Source organism: Furipterus horrens, unplaced genomic scaffold, assembly GCF_987537825.1.
Source record: "Furipterus horrens unplaced genomic scaffold, mFurHor1.1.pri manual_scaffold_4, whole genome shotgun sequence".
Lineage (NCBI taxonomy): Eukaryota > Metazoa > Chordata > Mammalia > Chiroptera > Furipteridae > Furipterus > Furipterus horrens.
Genome location: NW_028327174.1, coordinates 8,667,753 through 8,689,752, shown reverse-complemented (window position 1 = coordinate 8,689,752; position 22,000 = coordinate 8,667,753). Strand labels below are relative to the sequence as shown.

The window sequence follows — 22,000 nt, the reverse complement described above, 5'->3', positions numbered from 1 at the left end:
CTCATTTTTTTAAAGAGAAAAACATCAACTTCAATTTGTTGTTCTGCTTATTCATGCATTTGTTGGTTGGTTCTTGTATGTGCCTTGACCAGGGATTGAACTCAAAACCTTGGTGTATCTGGAGGATGCTCCAACCCTCTGAGCTACCTGGCCAGAACTTCACTCAGGTGTTCTACGAGAGGGTAACTCCTTAGCTCAATAACACAAGAGGCAGAAGTTGGGAACAAGTTTCATGTCCCTTTTTTTTCCTTTTTGTTCACTTATGTGCACATGATCTATGTCACCTTTGGTTTGTTTCCTGAAACCCATGACTCTTAGAGCACAAAATTGTTTCTTTCTTGGAATTCAGTGAACTGTTTTCATGTTGGAAAAATAGTTAATTTTCTTTGTTTATAGCTTTCTTCAGGCTTCCCAACTGGATCCAGGTTGAAGCCATTTCCTTTGGCCCTTGAAGTGCTGAGCCCAAGTCTAAGGGCGGTAAGGTAGGAAGGAACAGCTGCTTTGGGGAATTAAAGGCCTACAAGGAACCAGTTACCTGACTGTAAAGTTAATTCAGGTTATCCTCAAAGGACTCAGTTCTCATATACTAGGAAGATTTATTGATGCCCTATGATCTGTAAGGCATAATATGTTAAACATACATGAGCTGTATGGGCTGAATGTCAGTGTCCTCCCACAATTCATGTTGAAGCTCTAATCTCCAATGTGATGGTATTTAGAGGTAGGGCCTTTGAGTGGTAATTAGGTTTAGGTGAGGTCATGAGGGTGAGGCCCCATGACCGAACAGGAGGACTAAGAAACAGGGAAAAGACTAAATATTTATTCCTTATCATAAGTCACAATGTCACACATAGGAATAGAGGGGAGTAGACCAGGATATGACATTATTATGATGCCTCAGCACCGTCTCCTGCCCTTATCTGAGGACTTGGTGCTGTCTAATGTCTGTTTTCTCTAATGAACTGTAAGCTCCACGAGGAAAGGGATTCTTTTTTTTTTTGTAAAGATTTTATTTATTTACTTTTAGTAAGATGGGAAGGGAGGGAGAAAGAGAGGGAGAGAAACATCAATGTGTGAGAGATACATCAATTGGTTGCTTCTCTCATGCCCCCAACTGGGGACGTGGCCTACAACCCTGGCATGTGCCCTGACTGGGAATTGAACCAGTGACCTTTCGGTTCACAGGCCGGCGCTCAGTCCACTGAGCCACACAAGCCAGGGCAGGAAAGAGATTCTGATTCTCTTTTTCTCCATTTTAGCCTCCAGATGCCCAGCACAGACAATGTTCTGTTATTTTTTAATGTATTATGAAGCTCCATCATCCGTTGCTGAAGGACTTAACCTTACGCCTGAACATAGCAGGCACTCTGCAGTGTTTGATGAATGAGAGGAGAAAAGGAAGACTGAAGCGAGAGGTGGCTTCAGTCTTGGTGTCTGTGAACGGAAGCCCCTTAACCCTGCCCCCAAGAAGGTCCCTCCCTGAGGCTTGGGTAAGTCAGGACTCTTTTGTGGTGTCAGAACCAACTCAAAGCAGCTCATTAAAAAGGACTTATTAGATCATATGCCTTTCATGTTCAAGGGTGCAGCTATCCTAAGCCATCTCAGGCCCTGACGGGATCAGGGCCCAGATAGTGTGACTGAACCCTGTGTAGCTTCCCATCCCTTGTTTGGTCTCTTCAGCATGTTGGTTTCATTCCCCATACAGAGGGAAACGTGACTACTACCAGTCACAAGGAGACAAACTTTGCTTTTACAGTATAATAAGAGGAAAGTTCTTCTCCCTTCCTGGATCCATATATCAAGTCTCTGGCAAGACTCTGATTAGGCCTGTTTGGGTCACATGTCCAACTCTGGCTGTCACTGAATGGCCAGCCTGCATGTATCTGCTGCCCCTACGGTGGAGGACCCCCATAGAATTGGGTGGAAGCTGAGTGGATTCTCCAAAGGAAGGCATGAACACCAATCATAAACATGCATGCAATAAGGGCTCTTTTATTCAAGTCCAATAATATTTCCATCTGCCACGTAACTTCTTAATCAATGGATGTCTGGTGAAATTGGGAAGTCTTGGCTGCTGGAGGAGGGTCCTTTGATCAGTGAAAGTCATGCTGGGTCAGTTTAGTTTTGCATAGGTGCAAATCCTTTTGAAGTGCAGAGTGTTTGATCTGGGTGAGATACCGGTTTGTCCTGTTGACTTGTCCATGTATAGGATAGCAGGCTACTTGTGGTTTATCCGAAGGAAAGACAGGCATCAGACCCCTGAGTTTCCACTAGTTAATTTTGGGCAACCACATAACATGTACCAACTGAGTCTCCAGGCTCTGTCTTCCTTTATGTAACATGCTCATACTTCTTTTCCTTTTCCTTTTCTTTGTAATGGATCCCTCAGCGTAGGTACACCAGGTGGTGCAATACCACTAGCTATGTTTTACATAGAGCGCCTTGATGGGCATGTTCTGCAGTTATCTTTGTAATATGCTTATTAATCATTGCTAATGCAGATATTACTCCTGTTCTTACAAGTTTACCTTCACTAAGTCACCTTTATGTTTTGCTCCATGGTGTCTATCGCACTTATCTGTTGCTGTGTAACAAGCCACCCCCAAACTTACTTTGCTCATAAATATGAAATTTGGGTGCGGCTTGGCCGTGACAACTTGTCTCTGCTCCATGTGGGGAGGCCACCTGGGGCTGGACGATCTGTCTCCAAGATGGTGTACCCACAGGGCTGCAAGTTGGTGCTGGCTGTCACATGGGCCTCTCCCTGGGGCTTTCCCACCAGAGGATGGCTGGGTGCCCAGAGAGGTGGTGGAAGTGACCAGTCTCTTAAGGTCTGTGCCCAGCAATTGTCATGGCATCACTTCCACCATGTTTTGGTCAAAACAGTCCCAGAGGGCACCCTAGTTCAAGGGGGAGGGGACATAGACCTCACATCTTGAGAGGAGCTGTCATAGAATTTTTAGCCATTTATCTACCACAGTGCTTACAATAGAGGCTTGTGGGCACCTTTTCCCAATAGACTGACTTATTTAAAACCTAAACCTGGTTGGTGTTCAGGGGCTCAGCTCATGCATTTTTGTAGTCGCTTCGTTCTAAACTGCAATGGCAGGTGATAACAACTGAACATTCTGAGATATTGCATTGCTGTTGTTTTTTTCTGTCGGTAGGACTTTTCTGCATCTAATTAACGGGCAATGATTTGGAATGACATGAGAAACTGGTCTGAGATGGTCATGCCTCAAAGAGAATGAAAAAGCAAGTGACACACTTTTAAAAGATGTTGCAGTTTGTTCTAAGCGTGGGGCTCTCTCTAGAAGAGCAGGCAAAGCAGCCTTATTTATGCAGAAAAGGAGTGAGGCATTCTGCTGGGCCTTTCTTCTCTGCTTAAATACATCTGTTGCATGCTATTTTTTTTTTTTTAATCTCAGGCTTGATGGATTGGTTGTGTGATGTACTTAGATTAAATACTTGGGCTAACGCATCTCATATATTTGCCCATCAACTTCACTTTGTAGCAGATTTACATTCCGTCTGGGATGCCAGATTGAATTAAATGCTTCTTTAAAGCCTGCAGTCTGACAAAAACCATACCCCAGTCAGCATTTTTACCATACTTAAAAAAATAAGCATCTGCAGTGAAATGATGCAGCTTCTGGTTTCTTCTCTAGGGAAGAATCCAAGTTGGCTTCTGGTGATGATGTTGTGATTGGTCAGAGAGCTGAGCATCCTGAGGCTGAAGCCGTGTGAGCGCCGATACTCCAGACTCGAGAGCTTTCCTTGTCCCTCCTGGAGCCATCCCACCCTGCCTGGGTCACAGGATGTCTGGGTTGGTGCAGTGAGTTAATGCCCTTTTGAGGGTACTTTTTGGGTAATCAGCATTTCAACACGTCTTTGCATTCCTGTGGGAATCACACTTTCCTGGGTTTGGACTCGATATTTTGTTACCCAGTGTTTACCTGGAAGAAACTCATAGGGATGGTGATGTGATGGTTGCTTTATTTAATAGGATGGCTTGAAGGAGGTGGATTTTCAAAGCACTGCACTACTGACTTACTATGTAATCATTCTCAGTCTCAGGCTCCTCACCTGTAAAACAGGGATAGTAATATCTACCTCTTAGGGTTATAGTAAGAATTAAGTTAATTCAGGTAAGCTATTTAGTGCATGTATCAGTTATCTATTGCTGTGTAACAAATACACCCCCCTCCCAAATTTAGCACTTAAAACAACAAACTATCTCAAAATTTCTCTGGCTCAGCAACCAGGCAGCTGCCTAGTTGTGTGGTTCTGGCTCAGGGTCTTTCATGGTGCCGTGTTCAAGGTGGTGGCCAGAGCTGCAGTCATCTGAAAGCTGGACTGGAGCAGGATCCACTGCCAGGCTCACTCACATGGCTGTTGGCAGCTCTTAGTTCTTTGCCATGTGGGCCTCTATATGCTGGACATCCTTTTGACATGACAGGTGGCCTCCTCCAGGGAGGGACTCCAGACAGAGAGGGGCAGGGGGTGGATGAATGCATCTTTTTAATAACTTAAATCTTGAAAATGACATCTTGTCATTTCTGATGTATTTTATTTGCTCTAAGTGAATAACTAAGTCCGGCCCACTCCCAACAGGAAGGAACTAAGCTCCACCTCTTTGGGGGAGAAATATCAAGTTTGTGGATATATCTTTAAACCACCGTAGCAATTCTGGGCACATAGTAGGTACTCAATAAATGATTAGATGTTATGCTTGACTTAGCAGACAAATTCCCTTCCTGGTTAGTCAATTTCTAGGCAGCTTTTAGGTACACCCCAGTTTTATCAGGTGAAAGGAATTTGGGGCTCTACAATGGATTGGAAATGACACCCAGGAGACCGCCACAAAATGAGGAATTTAATCTTTCATTTTCTATCATGTGGGAGGAAAGATTCTTCCAGAGATCTCTCTTGTGCTGGGTTGGTCAGTTCAGACTCTAGAAGAGGGACACATCCTGCTTAAAATTCACCCCCCCCCCACTTGGTGCCCCATCTTCCCAGCTGGGGAGGTGGGATGACAGCAGGGGCGCCACTGGACTAAGGGGGCAGAACACAGCCTCTAGGAGGGGCTCCAGCTCCACTTGTCCCGGCAACTTTAAATTCCAAAATCAGAAGCGATTAAAAAAAAAAAAGTATTTATTTCACTATAGAGTATAACCACAAATTTGGACAGAAGTGGAAAAAGCAAAAACAAAACAAAAAACCCTACAAACCTAATACAACCATGGATGACATTTTGTGATGCTTCCTTTCCAGTTTCCCCAGATGTGGTTTCTATTTTTATATGGTTAGAAGTAGTTGCAACTATAATTTCATATCCTGCTCCTATTCACTTAACTTCATTACACATGCATTTGTAGTACACCATCTTTCACATTTTAGTTTTTCAGAGCTGTAAAACATTCCATTGGGTCAATGTACCATAGTTTACTTAACTTTTTCATTTTTCTTTTCTTTCAATCAGTTCTGTATATAATATTTATTTTTGTTACAGTCTGCTGTAATTATGTTTTGCCCATGCTGTTTTGCCTTTTAATTCTTACCATTTTCTTTAAAAAAACTCACCATAGTTCCATTGATTAGGTACAGCCTAGATGAGTATGCTTAGAAATGTTAAACCTCTTCATCTGGGGAATTACTCTCTGTTGCTTCTAAAGATTTGGAAAGGTTTGTCTTTTATCAAAGTACTCTCTCTTCACCTCATTTCTATATGGCTTTAAAAAATTCATCTGGAATTGCTTTTGAAATATAGTATGAAACAGGGTCTAAAGTGAGATGTATTTTCTTTTCCAAATTACTAACCAGTTGGCCCAGCATTATTTAACTGCAGGCTCCTGTATAATCTTCTCCACTGGTTTGTGATTTCTGTTTAAAATCACCTCCTTATTTAGAATAGGGTCTGTTTCTGGATTCTTATTTCACTGACTTGTTTGTTTTGCACCAATAACTTCGTAATATTAAAAAAGAGAGAGAGAGAGAGAGAAGGAATTAATGACGTCCAGCCTTGGTTAGAAGAGGAACTTGGTCCAGCTGCAAACAGTGAGATCCGCTAGGAAGGCAGATTATTGTGAAAGGACTTCCAGCAAATGCAGCCATGATCACAGGAAAAAAGTGTTTCTGTTTGAAGACAACTATTGATTTAGAAGAATACCAGGGACATTTGCTCAGATATTGCTACTCAGCTGAGCAGGAGTGGAACCATGTCTTATTAAGCACAAATAAAGCTGGCTGATATTCTGATGGAATTAACAATTTGGCAGATGATGGGAAAAGCAGCAGCTGTCACATATTCAGGCACTGGTAAACTCCTTGTTACGGCACCTTGAACCTTTATTGGAAAAGGGGCTCAGCCAGTCTTCCGCAATCAGGCAGGTGAGATGTGTATGACCAGGATTTGATATTATGGGTACAGTCCTAAATAAGATTCATTTTAAAAAAGGTTTTGGAAAGTTGGGCTAATGGACCCAATTTTGGTTTACCTGTAATATGTATGAGATACAGTGAATCCAACCCCCCTGGGATTCAGAAGGGACCTTACTTTAGAAGTTTCAGCTGTGTGCAAACTTTGCTAAGTCTTGTTGCCGGGGACACACCTGCTGCAGGCCAGGGGCTGGAGTTTCATTCTCTAACTCTGCCAATGACTGCGGGGAGGAGTCCGCAGCGGAGGGGGCTGCGGGGGTGGTAAGGCTGACAGGGGAAGGGAATTTGGACCCAATCAAGAGAACGGTCCCAGGAAACGGCTGTGGGGCAAGCAAGCCTGGGCCCCTCAAACCCTGAGCAGCTACGTGACGGGCTGGTGGGAACCGGTGAGAAGAAAGCCACCACCCACGATCCCAGGCCCTGAAAGGTCACGGTTATCTGATGTACAGTGCTTTCCCCTGGCTCGCTCATACACAGGACCAAAATGCCTGACGGGAGAGCAAAGGGGACAGATGCCTGGTGAGGAAGGACAACAAAGAACAGCCCCAACAGCTAAGGGAACCGGAAACTAAGTTCATTGTCGTCTTCATGCAAATGCATTTATAAATGTCTCTGCACAAGCTGAGCGGGGCTCTGTTCGAACAGTCGGGTAGGTCACCTTTGAAAGTGTCCCCTCTTAAGGACAGTATGGTGCCCGTTTTACAGAATCTGATCAGCCAGAGGCAAGGCAGCCTTCAGAATGTCACAGGGCAAGAGGGAAGAAAACAGACTGAAGATAAGCCAGGGAGCGCAGCCTTGGGGAGAAAGCAGCTCAGAGTTCTGCTGCTCTGGGAGAAACCTGCTTTGATAAGATGGCCTCTCTGCCTGATGACAGCCAGGGACTCATAACCATGAGCTCAGCTCCTTGCCCCCACTTTCTGAAAACAGATGGGGTGGGAAGAGGCAGTGTGGTGTGGTGGGACCGGCTTTCGGGCTACCCAGGCAGGGACTCCTGGCTGTCCCCTGGGAGTCACCTGACCTCTCTGAGCTGGTGTCTTCATCAGGGGTAATGATTCTGCCTGCTCTGTGATTGAGAATATTACAGTTGTTTTAAAGAGGCTGCTACACACTCTCATGAAGATGAGGATGGGTTTCATATGTGAAACCCTCCACCGATGGGTGAGATTTGGGCCCATTTGAAGCACAGACCGGAAGGAAAAGGAACCCCTGGGCACCTGATGGAGAGAGAACTGAGGCCAGCCTGGTGCTCAGCGACCATTCGCTTACAGACAAGCCTGGCTGTGGAAGGCAGCTCCTGCCTGGCAGAGGGTGCCCTTCTCCGGACCCCACAGGAGGGGAGGAGATCCTTGCACGGCCACCCTTAGGTGCCCCCGTGTGGCTGGGGTGTGGTCACTGCAGTGGTCCAAGAGGCCTTTGGCAGTCACGCATCGGTGGGAGCACGGGGCTGTGGCCAGGAAGGCTGACTATGGGCCTTGCGGGGTACGGGGGGACCTGGGCATCACAGTTCCTCCTTGTCGCTGTTGAGTGGCTGCACCAGAGGCCCTGGAGCCTGGGCCTGATCTACCAGCTCACCGGAGCCAGGCCACCGGCCACTGGCCCCGCTGCGCCCGCCCGCAGCCGCATAGTCCTGCAGGAGCCCGCTCTCCACTCTGCGCTGCCAGAGGCTTCCGGTTCCCACCAGCCCCTGCATTCTCAGGTACCCCTGCTGGCAAAAGGGCGGCAGCTTCTGGTGCGTTAGGGCGAACAGGAAACAGGATTCTACAGAAAAGCAGAAGGCGATGAATGAGCAGGGCTGAGGGGCGTGGGGAGGAACTGCCAGTGCCCCAGGGGCCTCCCCCGGGATCCTCCATCCCTGAGCCTGGGAGCCAACTTTTCTGGGTATCTCACGTCTGACCTGAGGGGCCATGGAACTCGGTCCCTACAGAGGTCCGAAGAACAGGCTGCCCTGACATGTGAAAAGAACAAGGCACCACAATGAAAGCAGACCACAGAAACGACTCAGCTGCCAGAGGTCGGGCCCAGCAGGATGCTCTGCATGGAGCCAGCCTGGGGTGGGGACTCAGTAGCTCGGGAGGGACCCTCAGCTCCATTTTGAGGGCACAGCTGCCTGCAAAGACTTATTCCCTCAGCAGCACTGGAGTTGCAAAAGCTGTGTGTAAGCCCTGCTGCAGCACTGTGGGGGTTACAAAGACAAAGTGGGTCAGTCTGCACCTGTGATGTATCCGAGTCTGTGCCACAGCACGTGGTGCCTGGGTCAACTCTGACCAATCAGGACACAGCACTTGGTGCCTAGAACAAATCTGACCAATCAGGAAATCATGTGGGTACTTACTATTTAGAAATAGAAGAAGCCACCAGAAGAACTAGAAGTAGCAAGTAGCTCCTTCTGAAGAATGAGAATGGAGGTGGGAAAAAAGCCTTTTAGTCAAGTATTGCATAACTTTGCTTAAAAAGTAGACAAGATGAAACAGATATGGGCTCAGTCTTCTGAGGAACCGAGAAACAGCATGGGAAGATGGAGTGAGTTTCAGAAAACCAGCTTGAGTCTTTTCTTTCAAAAAATGGGCATACAGGGGTGGGCAAAGTAGGTTTACAGTTGTTCATATGGAAAAAGACATGCAGGTTGTGCTATTACAATAGCTTCACGAACTCAAAAGAATGTCACAATGCAACTGTGAACCTACTTTGCCCACCCCTATGACGCAGAGAATGTTCTGAGGCTTGCTTACACGGGTGAACAGGCTGCTGCACAAATACGCATTATCACCCACTTCAGTTCTGAGTTACAGCACAGAGGGTCCCCGGCAGAGCAGGCGCTGACAAGCCTCTCTGAGCAGGGAAGGCAGCAGGTGTGGGGGGAGGATGCTGGAGGGCAGCAAGGTAGCCTTTTGCAAGGACCGCCTTCTTCAGGGGCCAGGGGCAGAGAAGCCCCACAGAATCTGGGGCCAGAATTGGCAGCTGCACATCAGTTGGGGGGGATGGAGAGAAAGCCCTTCATCTGCCAGCTGGCCCTTGACAAGGAAGGATTCTTCCAAGTTCAAGGCAGTGACACGTAGTGGCTTGTACTGCTGAGCGGTGTGTAGGGGTGGGAGCAGGGGGCTAAAGGGCCTGTGACAATGCATCGGTAGGAGCTGAAACTCAGGGTGGGAGTAGATTCCCTAAGGTGCACTGGCACCTCGGTGAACTCCCGACACTTCAAGACACAGGCAAGCATTTTGCAGCTGAGGGTTCTAGACCTCATGTCATTTCATGTGCAAGCTGATAGTCTGCAGAAGGCTAACCATGAATGTCCTCAGTTGGAGCATCTTTATATTTTTAGACTATTAATTTAAACTATTGTTTTAAGCCATCTCCCCGAGTACATACACCTGGGGATGACACAGGGACACTTGCTCTCTGACCTGCAGGCTGGGGACTGACTGTCTCTATCCTGACCGAATATGAATAGTGCCTTAGATACAAGTCGTGTTTAACAGACGAACAGAAAGGAACGGATATACTAGGCATTCAGGGAATTTAAAAAAAAAGACAAAATTTACCCTTTTCAATCAGCTCTCTCTCTGGATTACTAGACTTCCCTCCCCAAGTCCCTCTTTGGGTTTGGTGTCAGAACAACCTTCCAGTTTGCCAATTTTCTCTTCATCTCTTCCCTAAATACTAATTTATTTTTTTCATTTCTAGTTTTATGTGAATCTTTCTCAAAACGGACCAGTCAACTGTATTTTCAGCAACCTCCTTTTCATTTCCTTCCATCTTTTAGGCAGACTTTACATGCGCTACCTGACGTCCCAGGTCCCGCAGCCCTGGGGCTGGGCTTACAGTTTGAGTTTCTGCTGACACTCCCTTATGGCGGTTTGTGTCCTTACGTGCTAGTGATTTTCGCTTGGGAGTTCATGCTCCTTGGGACTTTGTGGGAATTTTCTGGGGCCTCATTTTAAAGTGGGCCTCTTCACAGAAGGCTTACAATGACTTCTGTGATTTCTGTACAATAGTAATGCGCAGTTTGGCCCCAAATTCACATGAGTGAGGCCTAGTGGCTGGAAAGTCTCTGGGGCAATCCCCCGCCCCCCCACCCCATCTACCCAGAGCTAAAGAGCATGAGTCTCCACCATCCCTGTCTTGGGAGTGTTTTCTGCCGCCTGGTTTACCCCTGGGATCCAAGCTTATTTGAAGATCCCCAAACAGACCTCTGACCGAGCCCCAGCCTCAACTTCCAATCCGCAAGCACCGCTCAGTTACCCCAGCTCTGGCCATCTGATGACCAGCAGATCCCCACACCCAGCCTACGTTTACGCTTTTCTCAGTATTCTGCCTCTGGGAAGCTCCCTCATTTTTCCTGCCAGTTCTTTAAAAGGAAACATTTTATTCAGCGTTTTCAGGTGTGCTGTCATGGGAGGGGTCTCTGTGAACACCTAGTCCACCACGTTGTGGGAAACGGAAGTCCTGGGTTTGCACCCTGAAGCATCACAGGGCATGGATCTACCTGGTCTCTTTCCAACCTCTCACTCAGTCCCTCTGTCCTTCTGGGAACTTAAGTTACCTGCATAGAAGCTTCGCAAATCAGTGTCCAAACAGTTCTCTAGGAAGCGCCTCAGAGGTAAGATGTGGTTCACCGGGGCGGTCCAGTCTGTTAGGAAATCTTCCACGATGTGGTGAATGGCCGTGGGCCGGGGCAGGGGCCAGTCTGCGGGGCGGAACCTCACCTCCTGCTCTGTGAAGAGGCGGGGGTGCGTCAGCCCCGCGCTGGGCTTGCCCCGCCGGCCCCACAGTGCATCCCCGGCGCGTCCCCGGCGCCTGTCCCGCTCACTCCTGCTCCGCCTTCCCGGTGCGCCTGTGTGGGCTGTGGCCGGCTGCTCAACGGCCGTCTCTGAATGTGCAGAAGGTGAGCACGAGGAAGCAGGACAAACAAGGCTCGTCTTGCATGGTATCAGAGGGCAGAGCTAAGACTAATCACTTGAATTTGATGTTTTTCTAAGGCTCACATAGACTGAGGTCTATTACGGATGCTTCATAACAGATCTGCGAGGAGGCTCAGGTCGCACACCCAGAGGGGCCTTCGGTCCCATCTAGCCTATCTCTCACCTGTGGACTCCCTTCTGTGCCGTCCCTGTCAGACGGCGCAAGCCATGAGCCAGCCTTCCCTGAACTGGGGCATTTGGCTCTAGGAGGCAACCCGTTCTACTGCGGGACAGCGCTATCAGTTGCTCCTTATACAGGATATAAACCTGCGTTCCTGTCACTTCTCCCTGTTGATACTACCTCTGCCCTTTCTTAGATCCTCCTCTTCCGAGTGGCAGCCCTTCAAGATCTGAAGCAGGAGCTCGGCTCCCAGGGTGGCTCATCTCTTGGCAGCAACCCTATGCCGATATTCTGTATATATTATCTTACTTGCCCTCATACAAGGAAGGGAGGTACTGCTTTTATCCCCATTTGACAGGTGAGGAAGCTGAGGCTCAGAGATTAAGAAATGGCCCAAGGTTACACAGCAAGGAAAGGACAGACCTGGGGGCACTTCCCAGCTGCTCTGTACTCCCCTCCTGCATCACCCACAGCCAGTTCTCTTCCCCGCTCCTTCTAACAGTCTTAAGTCTCCCTGCCCCACTCCATGGTCAGCCTCCTTTGGAGACACAGCAGGACAGTGTCCCTCTTACTATGGGGGGGCCTGGCGATCATGCCACTCTGTCTGGCCAGAATCGGGGAACACCACTTAGCATTCTTGGACCTTCTCTCCCATTTGGTTTCTGGGCAGAGTCCCCAGTGGTCCTCCTCTGTCTGTGGAGTGTTGTGTGAGGGATTAATGATGGCAGCTTGCTACACAGCAGGGCCCGAGGAATGCCCACCTCAAGAAAGCCCCCCTGGGAGGGAGAGCAGAGGCCCCGCTCACCGGTGGGCAGGTGCCTGTAGTAGTAGATGACAGGGTGGAGGAAGTTGGACCGCCAGGCGTCTTCCGTGTGCCCCACAGACCGTTCGTAGAAGAAGACATCCTTGTCGGGCCCAGAGAAGTTTCTGCCGTACTCCATGTTGATGACGAAGAGCCCATGCCTGGCCTTCCTTCCTGTGATGGTCTCCAGCTGGGCCAGCATCTGCACGGGCAACTCCTCCAGGTACTCAAATGCCGTGGCATTCCTGGGGGTCATGGCAAAGGGGGAGGGCGAGACCCTCAGTGCTGCGGCGGAGTGAGAGGCGCCGCGTGGGGACCTGGTGTGCACACATCTCTCCCTCCCGGAAGCGGCCACTGAACAGCAGACTCCGATCAGCCCCGCACATCTCACACTAGTGTCACTTACAGCTGAGCCCTGACCTACGCGTGGGAAGGAGTCCAGAGAACGGCATCACCTGACCTGGCTATGGGGAAAGGTGATCCAGGCTGAGGAGAGGGACGGAAAAGCCCTGGGATGGGGCGAATGAATGCCTTGGTGTTTCAGGGACAGGAAGAGGCCGAGGTGGCTGCTGTGGAGTCGCGGGGGAGTGCGGGGAGGGGGGGAGGGAGATACACGGGAATAGGGCGAGGAGGGCTTGTGTGTGCCACGAAGGGCACTTCTGGTTTCATGCGGACCGAGGGAAAGCCGCTGGCCCCTGCAGAGCACTGAGCAGAGACGAATTCATGTGACTCATGTTTTAAAAGGACCACCCGGCCACCGTGATGAGAGCCAACTGCTGCTGCACCCGTGGGAGTGAGAGATGCTGGGGTCCAGACCAAGGCGGCAGCGGCAGAGCTGGTGAGAGGGCCTCCGATTCTGGACACCCGAAGGTAGAGTCTGAGTGGTTTACTGACAGCTTGAGTGCAGTGAAGGGGCATGAGAGAGAGGAGGGAAGGAGGATGGGAGGGGCCCGTGTGGGCGCTGCTGACTTCCTGTCCCTGACCTTGGCGTGCTGCTGTGCTCCCTGCTCTGGACCCGGCTGTTCTCCCTCTGCTTCTCACCTGCCACCTATCCTTTGAGGTCCTTGTCCGCCAGCCCTTCTACATGGTTTCCTGCTCAGCAAGTGTCCCTTTGTCACTTGACTGATAAAGAGCGGACTTGGTCCTGGCCCCAGGGAACTATTAAAGCACACTGGCTCATCTAACTCAGTGCCAGGTGCTTTCTAGAGTTACCTTTATGCTTTCCGATAATCCTGCAAGGCAGGTGTTATTATCCCCATTTTGCAGATGAGAGAAGGGCTCAGAGAAGCTAACAAACCTGCCCAAGGTCACACAGGTAGAACGGGCATAGCCCATATTCACACTCAGGACTGTCTGTCTACCTGTCTGCAGAGCTTGTGGTGTTCATTTCACTAATTTTTTCCCCAGAATAAATTCATCTCCCCTCCGCCCAGCCCAGGCTTCCTCTTTGGAGGGAACCACAGAGTATTCCACACCTGGAACAGGAAGAGAAGCAAGGTGACGAGTGTATGGTTCTGTGGTGAGGCGGGCAGAGGGGAGAGAGGGCTGGGGGTGGGAGACTCACTCCTTCACCAGGATGACGTCGGCCAGCACACTGAACATCTGGTAGAGCCCAGAAGCCTCGTTCACGCGCCGGAGGATGGAGCTGGTCAGCTGTGTGATGGGGTGCTGGGTGGAGGGCCAGGCGACGCCATGGTGGCGGTGCTCCAGCAGCCGGTGAACAGCGCGCACTGAGGGGGCCAGAGGGGGAAATGGCAGGCTGCACTTAGGAATTTATCTTTGCCATCAGGAGGGACATAAGGTCCCCATCAACCTCCCTGAACTCAATACACACTGTATGTATACATAACGCCAAGATGCCTTTGGAGCAGGGCCGGCAAATGGCTTCTGTAAAGGGCCAGATGGGAAGCCTTTTCCGCTCTGAGAGTCTGTCGCGCTACCCACTTCTGCCTCTGGTGCGAAAGCAGCCACAGAGGATGGCTCAGTGAAGGGCTGTGGCTGGAGTGGGTCCCCAGGCCAGCGTTTGCTCAGCTCCCCGGCTTCGGCCATCTGCACGTGGAAGTCCCACAGCTATCACCCCGCCCGTGGTTTGTCACAACCAGAGCCTTGCTCTGCAGCGGCTTCCCTTCTCCTACTCCCCGCTTCGTTCAGAGACTCCTAGAGGGAAAGCCTCCGACTGCGCCCCCTCCTTCACGGCCTAAATCCCATCTGTCCTTAAGCTCTATTTCGAGATGCTTTGTGTATTTACATAAGGACAGAAGAACCTGGGGCTGCCGTACACAGGTGTGAAACTGGGGCACCACACACCGGGGTCTGCTCTTCCAAAATGAATCAACACAACACCCTGCCCAGTAAAGGCGAGGACGCAGACAGTTCACGTGATGGGAGTCAGCTGGCCATTGTCACAGGACATGCACCCTCACTAGACACGGGCCCTCTGGAGAAAGTCATGGTGAAGCTGAGTTTTGCAAAAGGTTGAGGAATCACACAGCTAGGAGTTTGGGAATGGTGCCCTGACAAAGGGGGCACATATGTGAAGAAATAAAATCTTGAGAGCCTGGCACACTCTGGAAAGCCGGTGAGGGACCAGGCTGGAAAGGCAAGCTGGTGTTGGCCGGGCAAAGCTCTCCCTGTGGAGATGTGGAACCACTCAAGATTTGTAAGTAGAAGAAGGGTAAGATTTTTTCTTTCTTCTCCTTTTTTTTTTAATAGAAAAGTTGCTTTGGTGGGTACTACAGTGGCTGGAGGGGATGGGAAGCCAGAAAGCTAGTGGAAGGAAGACCAATTAGTAGAGATGGAGAGGCCCCAACCCAGGAGAGCGAGGCAGGAATGCACTGGAAAGAGACAGGGGATGGGCAAGGCTTCCTGCATCTCCTCTCTTCCGTGCAGGGTTGGTCTGTGCGGGGCATCTTTTATCTTCTGCTGCTTCTCTCTGCCTGTTTCCTGTCTTCCTTGGGGCCTGCTTCTCAGCTGAACGATGAGCAAGGTCCAGGCAGATGGACTGTGTACAGCCACACTGTCCCTCTCCCGAGTAGGGACCTCAGCTAGCGGTTGAGACCACAGCGATCTGGAGCCTGTACACTCAGGACTGTTTCTCATTTGCCTGAAGCTTTGTGGTTAGCGGTGAGCATTCCCATCAGGCAGATATGGATTCAGATTCCACCTCTGCCAGACCCTGGCTGGGTGACTGAGCAAATTACTTAACTTCTCTGTGCCCCCGTTTCCTGATCTGCAAAAGAGTTGAAATAACAAAATCTGTCTCGAGGGGCTGCGGTGAGGATTAAGTATGAGCTCGGGGAAGTGCAGAGGACAGAAGGGAGCAGGAGGGATGGGCGGTGTGTGCCAGGACAGCGGCTGCAGGGAGGGCAGCGTGCACCAGATGAGGATTTCTCACTGGGGAGACTCAGCTGAAGAGCCGCTCTTATTCTGCGTGTGTGCGTGCCTGTGGGGGTGCATGTGTTCCATGTGCAAATATTCTGCTGTACAGACAGCTAGCGCTCTTTCCCTGGTCTCCTTCTCTGATGATGTGCATGAGGTGTAAAATATATTGCCTGGAAACCAACAGTAAAACAGGATTATCTTGCCCTGCCACACTGGGAGGATAGTGAAATGCAAAAAGGAGCATTAAGACAGTGTGAGGCATCAAATTAAATACAGAAACATCAGAATGCAGGATGCAGGACCTTTATGGAGATGACGACAGAATTACCTGGCCCATGTAACACTCACTATGTGATAAGGCACCCGTCCAACAGCTCAGAGGGCAGAAAATTTATACCCTCAGTACCTAGAGTTCTGAAAAGGAACTAATATAATCTGCCCTGGCTGGTGGGGCTCAGTGGATTGAGTGCCGGCCTGCGAACCAAAGGGTCGCTGGTTCAATTCCCAGTCAGGGCACATGCCTGGGTTGCAGGCCAGGTCCCCAGTTGGGGGCACGCAAGAGGCAACTACACATTGATTTTTGTCTCCCTCTCTAAAAATAAATTAAAAAGAAAAAAGAAAAAAAGAGGAGTATAATCCAATTGCAATTCTTATTGAATTTGCTGGTACCCAAAATTGTGTGTGTGAGATGTTTCTCAGGTACACAGTCCCCAGGTAAGGCCTTATTTAGTCCTTACGACAGCCCCTTGAGCGTGGGGGCTCGCCTCATTCACACCTCTGATGTCGGGGCATCCCACAGAGGCTTAGAGAGGTTATGAAGCCTGACCTCTGAGGCCACCCTGCTGGGGAGGAACCCAGGTTAATATTCCTCAAGCTCAGTATGTGGTGCCTCACCTGCACAGGGCACAGGCATGTAACATGCCATCCCAGATGCATGTATTTTCATACTTGATCTGATGCTTTTCTAGACAAATCTTCAGACTACGAAAACCTGTTGCCATCGGTCCCAGACACGGAACACACGACACCTGACTAATGAGCAATCCGTTGACGGCTGCTGGAAATCGGAGTGTTTTCTGACCGTGGAGACAGTACTGTCTGGGCTCACCTGTGTATCGGAACCCATGGATGAAGCCCCCAGCAGATTTCCGGTAGTCCACAGAGTGGCTGGCCGTACCCAAGACGAAGAGACCACGGCTTCCTTTGGATTCATAGCTAGCCCTGATCAGTGGGTACTTCTTGCTGAACTCACCCCCTGAAGACAGTCTGAGGGACCTGTGAGCAGAAAGCGTTGCTAATAAACATCACTGCTGTGTATGAAACACTAACTACAGGCCTGGCACTGAGCTAAATGCTTTATATTCCTTATTGCTTTTAAATCATACCATGACCCAGGAGGGGCGTATAGTCATCTCCATTTAACAGATGGAGTAACTGAGGCTCGGAGAAAAGAGGCAATGGATGAGGGCCAGGGTCAGGATTCGAGACTGACTGACCAAACGGGACAGGACGCTCTGATTCAGACCCTCTATATTCTCGTCCGCCTGTGCTTTGGCCAGAAGGAAAGTGAGACCCTGGATGGATTCTTTGCTCCTAAGCCTTGCCAGGTACTGGGGTAGCAATGTCTAAAGACAATCCACAGAGCAGTTCTTTGAAACCGCATTATAAATAATGTCAGCAGCTAATATGTTATTGAGTGCATGTATATGCCAAGTAGTTTCCTATATTTATCCTCACAATAACCCTATAAAAAACAATTATGATCCCCATTTTAGAGATGAGAAAATGGGGCTAAGCATGGGTAAGCAACTTTCCCAAAACTCACAGATTTGGTAGGAAAGAATCACAGATCGACCCCAGAGCCTGGGCGGAGAATCACAACATATTCAACAGATGAAGACTCACTGCTGCTGCTGCTCCAGTACGGAGGGTCAGGACCACTTGGGACCCTTCTCAGTGGACAGAGAGCTCATATCTGGGCGAGAAACCAGGCAGCATTCATGTCCAGGCTGAGGGGGGAGTCCTAGATGCCCTGGTGCTGGCAGTGCCGCGCGGGGACACTGTTACCCCAGAGAGGTCTCAGAGCGGTTTGCTATGGGATCCCTGCTCCCTCCCCACTTGGACTCACTTGTTGAAAATGGAGAAGTCGAAATTCCAGCCCAGGCAGCGGATGACCCGGTCATAGGCCACGCGCATGGCAAAGTTGTCACTGTCGTCCTGGGGGAGGGTGATGGCTTCGGCACTCCGGTTGCTCTCCTCCACGTAGAACCTCAGGGTGATGTGGAACTTGCCTTCACGGTCCTTCACAAGAGCCAGATCTGTCAGGTCGGACTCCAGCAACCCATCCAGGGACTTCAGCTGGTAGGTGTCCAGCAGGCCATTGTTGACGGCCCTGGGGCCCAAGGGACATGCCAGAAGAGAGTAAGGAGTCCGTACTGGGTACAAGGAGACTCAGAGGAAGAGGTGGTTAGTCCAGCAGGGGTCAGAGCATGCAACACACCAGCCGCAGCTGCGTGGCATACCTGAGGTCTCCTACGTAGTGGGTAGCCCAGGACAGCCGGACTCGGGAGCGGCTCAGCATGTGGATGAAATTGGTGACACCCAAGATGTTCTCTGAAGTCTCGAAGGCTGAGTTCCCTCTGCCCAGGATCAGCACATTCTGACCCTCAAAGTCCTTGGGGTCCACAGACACAGACTCGTAACCCTCCACATATTCAGAGCCAGGGAAGTCCACCAGGTTGGGGACTGACAAACCGGTGGCAACAAGAAGGACGCTGCAGGTGGGGGACAAATGGAAGTTGGCTTAGTCTCTCAGCTATAAGACCCTAAGTGAAAATCACTCTCTGGACCTGCCGCCTGGCTTGCCCACCTGACCCAGACTGCTGGCTCCTAGAAAAAAACGGGGCATGCATTCATTCACTCATTCTTTTGTTTATGGATCCATCCCAGTGTGTGTGAGACTAACCCCACCCCCAACCTCCCCCGCCCCCCCTCACTGAGCTCACTCCAGCAGACACAATTTCCTTCACCCCTCACTGGGATTATACCAAATATGAGAATCAATCTGACAGACAGGAGAAGGTCACACCATGAGAAATCGAGTAATTCATCCAATTCTGGACACAGCAGTCGGACCACGTATCGTCCTCAGTGACGAAGAATTTTTGTTTCACTTTTCTCTCTGTGACTTGCTAGGCAGATGCACACATCTGTCAAGGAGTGGTTCTCTACCAGACTTTGTACTGTTTCATGCATCATCTTTCTGCTCGAAGCAGCCCTGACTGGTGTTATCTGGCCAGCTTCACAGGTGAGGAGCCACGTGTTCACGGCCGGTGCCCAAAGCTCCTGGACAGCAGAGCCAGACTCGGACCACAGATCAGCCTCATTCCAGAGCCCTGCTCTTTATATGGGTGGGTCTGCAGTGCCGGGGTGGGCGGCTGGGGAGCTGGATCCTGCCAGACTGCAGAACGATTTGCTCAAACTGGATGGCCTGCAGAAGGGGCGCGTGCAGCCCCTATCACACCAGGTCTTCTGACTCTTGTCCGTTCTACTCAAATCTGACTCCCCTACAAGGGAGCACAGCTGCCGAAATGCAAGAGTCCAACTTGGCTCACTCCTCCTTTCCCTGGAGTGAGAGAAGGTCTATAACAAGCAAGGAGCAAGCCTGGGCCTCCGGCAAAAGACACGGGAGAATGAACTCTGAGCACCTGCTGGGAGCCAGGCGCTTGGCTAGTGGCCAGGAAGTGAGAGGCAGTCTGATGCAGCAGAAAGAACACGGGCTTCAGGGTCAGGAAGGTATGAACTCAAACCGCAGCTATCCCCCTTAAAAAGCTGTGTGACATAGCACCAGTGCCTCCACTTCTCTGAGCCTCAGTTCTTCGTCTGTAAAACGGGGATCTGTGAACCTCCCCCATATGGTCCTGGTGAGGATGAAACAAGTGCAGTATTGCTTGTGACTCTGAATTTGGGTTTTCTGCACAACACCGAGCTTTCCTGCAAGCTAAAACTTAGGGCCTGTCGGGCCCTCTCACTCCTGTTCAGTTCTGAAACCCCACTGAGCCCCTCGAACACTTGCTAGGCCCAGCATTTCTCAGGGTGTATTCTGGGGGACACTAGTTCTGGGAGATGTTCTACAAAAAGGGTTCTGTGGGTACGTAAGCTTAGGCAGTGCTAAATAGCCAATGTTGCTGGAGTATAGTGGTGAATATGAAGCTATTAAAGACTGACAAATCCTGGAGGGAAGAACTGGTAGTATTTTCCAGACATATTGGATCACACTTTTTTTAGGGCACATGTGGGAAATGATGGTTGAGCTTAACCTCTTAGCACTGAATTCAGTGGGAACAAGGGGTGGCGGAAGTCTCCCATTCCTCCCACACCTACCGGCCAACCAGGAAGTGTCAGTTCCTCCAGGAAAGGTCCCTGCTTCAGCAGGTGAGCTCCGGGACCCCGTTCCTTACCTGCACTGGTATGCCTGGCCCCTCTGGTCTGTCAGGATGAAGTAATGGCCATTCCAGGCCTGCCGATCCTTGTCCAGAGTGACGTGGGCAATGGTCGTGTTGTACAGCACGTGCAGACCCAGCCTGGCTGCGAAGTCGCCCAGGTAGCGCACCATGTCGCCGGCGTCGGGGAAGTAGGCCTGGGAGTAGTGTCTGAAGAGCAGCCGGGGGTCGTGGCTGAGCAGAGAGTTCCAGTCGTGGCGGAGGTTGAACTCGGCGTTGGCTCTGCCCGTGTACCTCTTGTTGATGCTGATGAGCTTGCGGTGCCGTGGGTAGCGCGTGAAGAAGCTGCCTGGCCCCGCGGCGCGCTCGAACACCGTGTAGTCCCTCCCGGCCCGCTGCAGGAAGTAGGCCATTTGCAGGCCGGCTGGCCCGGCGCCCAGGACACAGTAGTCCCGGTGTGGGGGCGCCAAGGCCTTAGCGGGGCACGGGGTGAGAGCTGGGGAGAGGGCGACGGTTAGGAGCAGCCCCGGGGGCCCCCACACCAGGGCCACGACGGAGAGGCCCATCCTGCGGCGGACGAGCTGGGTGAGGCGTCGGCCCAGGACGGCCGGAGGCCCTGGGAAGTGAGTGAAGAACGGGCCGGAGTGAGGCAGAAGCTCGCCGGCGCTGTTTGGGGAGGAGCCAGGACCAGAACCCAAAGGCTTCTGAGCTCATTTGCCACGAAGAGTCTCAAGCTCGGATCCGGAGCTCCGTCCAGGAATCCCCAACCCCGCCATCTCCTTCAGGGCCTCGGTTACCAGGCGCACCAGCCCTCTTCTTAGTGCCACGGGGATGAGAAGGTAGGCGCTGCCCCATTTTCTCCTTAATTTGAAGGATGTCCAACACCCCTGCGGGCCCTCCCCAGGCTGGAGCCTTTAAAGGCATAAGGCTCTTTGGCCACGCCCCCGCCCCGGGGCTGGAGCCTGAAGGAGGTGCGGCCTGCGCGGACCCCAGCCCGAGCCGGGCGCCAGGGCTCTTCGGTCACGCAACAGAGATGCCCAGCACACCTGCCGCCACGCGGGCGCGAGGCCGCCCTCCTGCTGGCGTGCCCTCTCTGGGCGGCGCTCCCCGCGCGTGCGCGGTGCCCACGCCCGCAGCTCCGGCCTCTCAGGCCGGCTGACCCGCTCCCCTCCCCGTGTTCGCACCACGCAGCGGCTCCGCAGCCAGCGCGCCGGGACTGAGGCCGGGGTGGGCCCAGCGGCTCGCACGCCGGAGGCCGCCCCGCCTTCCCGCCCGGCCAATGGCAGGGGGCGGGGTCACGTGCGCGTGCGGCGTGCCGGGCTGGGCCTGCGGTGGGCTTCGGGCCGCGCGGAGGAGGCTCGCACGTGCGCCTACCGGGCTGCCGGGGCGGAGGTTTGGTTCAAGCACCGGTGCGGGGATCTTGTTAAGCGAGGCGCGGGAGCAGATTATTAACGGAGGTAATTCCAGCTTTAAAATCCCATTAATGTAGCCAAGACCAGTTGGCTACCCAGGTTTTGGGGACTGGAAACCAAGGTGGTGAAGCCAGGACACACACACAAAAAAACAATCAACAAGTGTTTGCCACTGTGGACTGAAAACGGGTTCCACAAAGTAACCTCACAGGTCGGTCTGATGCCGCCTAACTGGGCAGGTGGTGGTGAGTAGTCATGCCTCAGGCATGTAACTTATTTCGTAAAAGGTTTATCTTTGCCTTAAGCAAGCCCGCCCATGGTCTCCGTGCACCTAGGTTAACACGCCTTTGAAAGGCCCTATTCATACCCCTCTAGGGAAGACACGTGTGCTTTTAATTCTTCTGTAGTGAGTCTCCACCTTGCTTTCTCCTACCTTCATGGAATCT

At 51.3% G+C, this 22,000-nt stretch overlaps 1 protein-coding gene across 2 annotated transcripts; it reads right to left on the bottom strand.

The window, feature by feature from the left end:
* Positions 1-3,407: 3,407 nt before the first annotated feature.
* FOXRED2 (FAD dependent oxidoreductase domain containing 2) lies at positions 3,408-20,771 on the bottom strand. 2 transcript variants are annotated; one of them, XM_090272506.1, is made up of 8 exons: positions 20,161-20,771; positions 18,223-18,474; positions 17,829-18,092; positions 16,809-16,975; positions 13,884-14,049; positions 12,323-12,564; positions 10,979-11,149; positions 3,408-4,086 (listed from the first exon to the last, which is right to left on the bottom strand). In XM_090272506.1, the coding sequence occupies exons 1-8, from the start codon at positions 20,706-20,708 to the stop codon at positions 4,043-4,045; spliced, it is 1,854 nt and encodes a 617-aa protein (XP_090128632.1). In that variant the 5' UTR covers positions 20,709-20,771; the 3' UTR covers positions 3,408-4,042. The 2 variants fall into 2 exon arrangements, with proteins under 2 accessions (XP_090128632.1, XP_090128631.1); XM_090272505.1 differs by lacking the exon at positions 3,408-4,086 and adding an exon at positions 5,989-8,196.
* Between the last annotated feature and the right edge of the window lie 1,229 nt (positions 20,772-22,000).

Bases quoted from the DNA above. Each gene is read 5' to 3' on its own strand.
- FOXRED2 (XM_090272505.1), bottom strand. From the start codon at position 20,708: ATGGGCCTCTCCGTCGTGGCCCTGGTGTGGGGGCCCCCGGGGCTGCTC. The intron at 18,475-20,160 runs GTAAGGAACGGG...CCCCACCTGCAG, and splicing joins GGCCAGGCATACCAGTGCAG to CGTCCTTCTTGTTGCCACCG. The intron at 18,093-18,222 runs GTATGCCACGCA...CTTGGGCCCCAG, and splicing joins CACTACGTAGGAGACCTCAG to GGCCGTCAACAATGGCCTGC.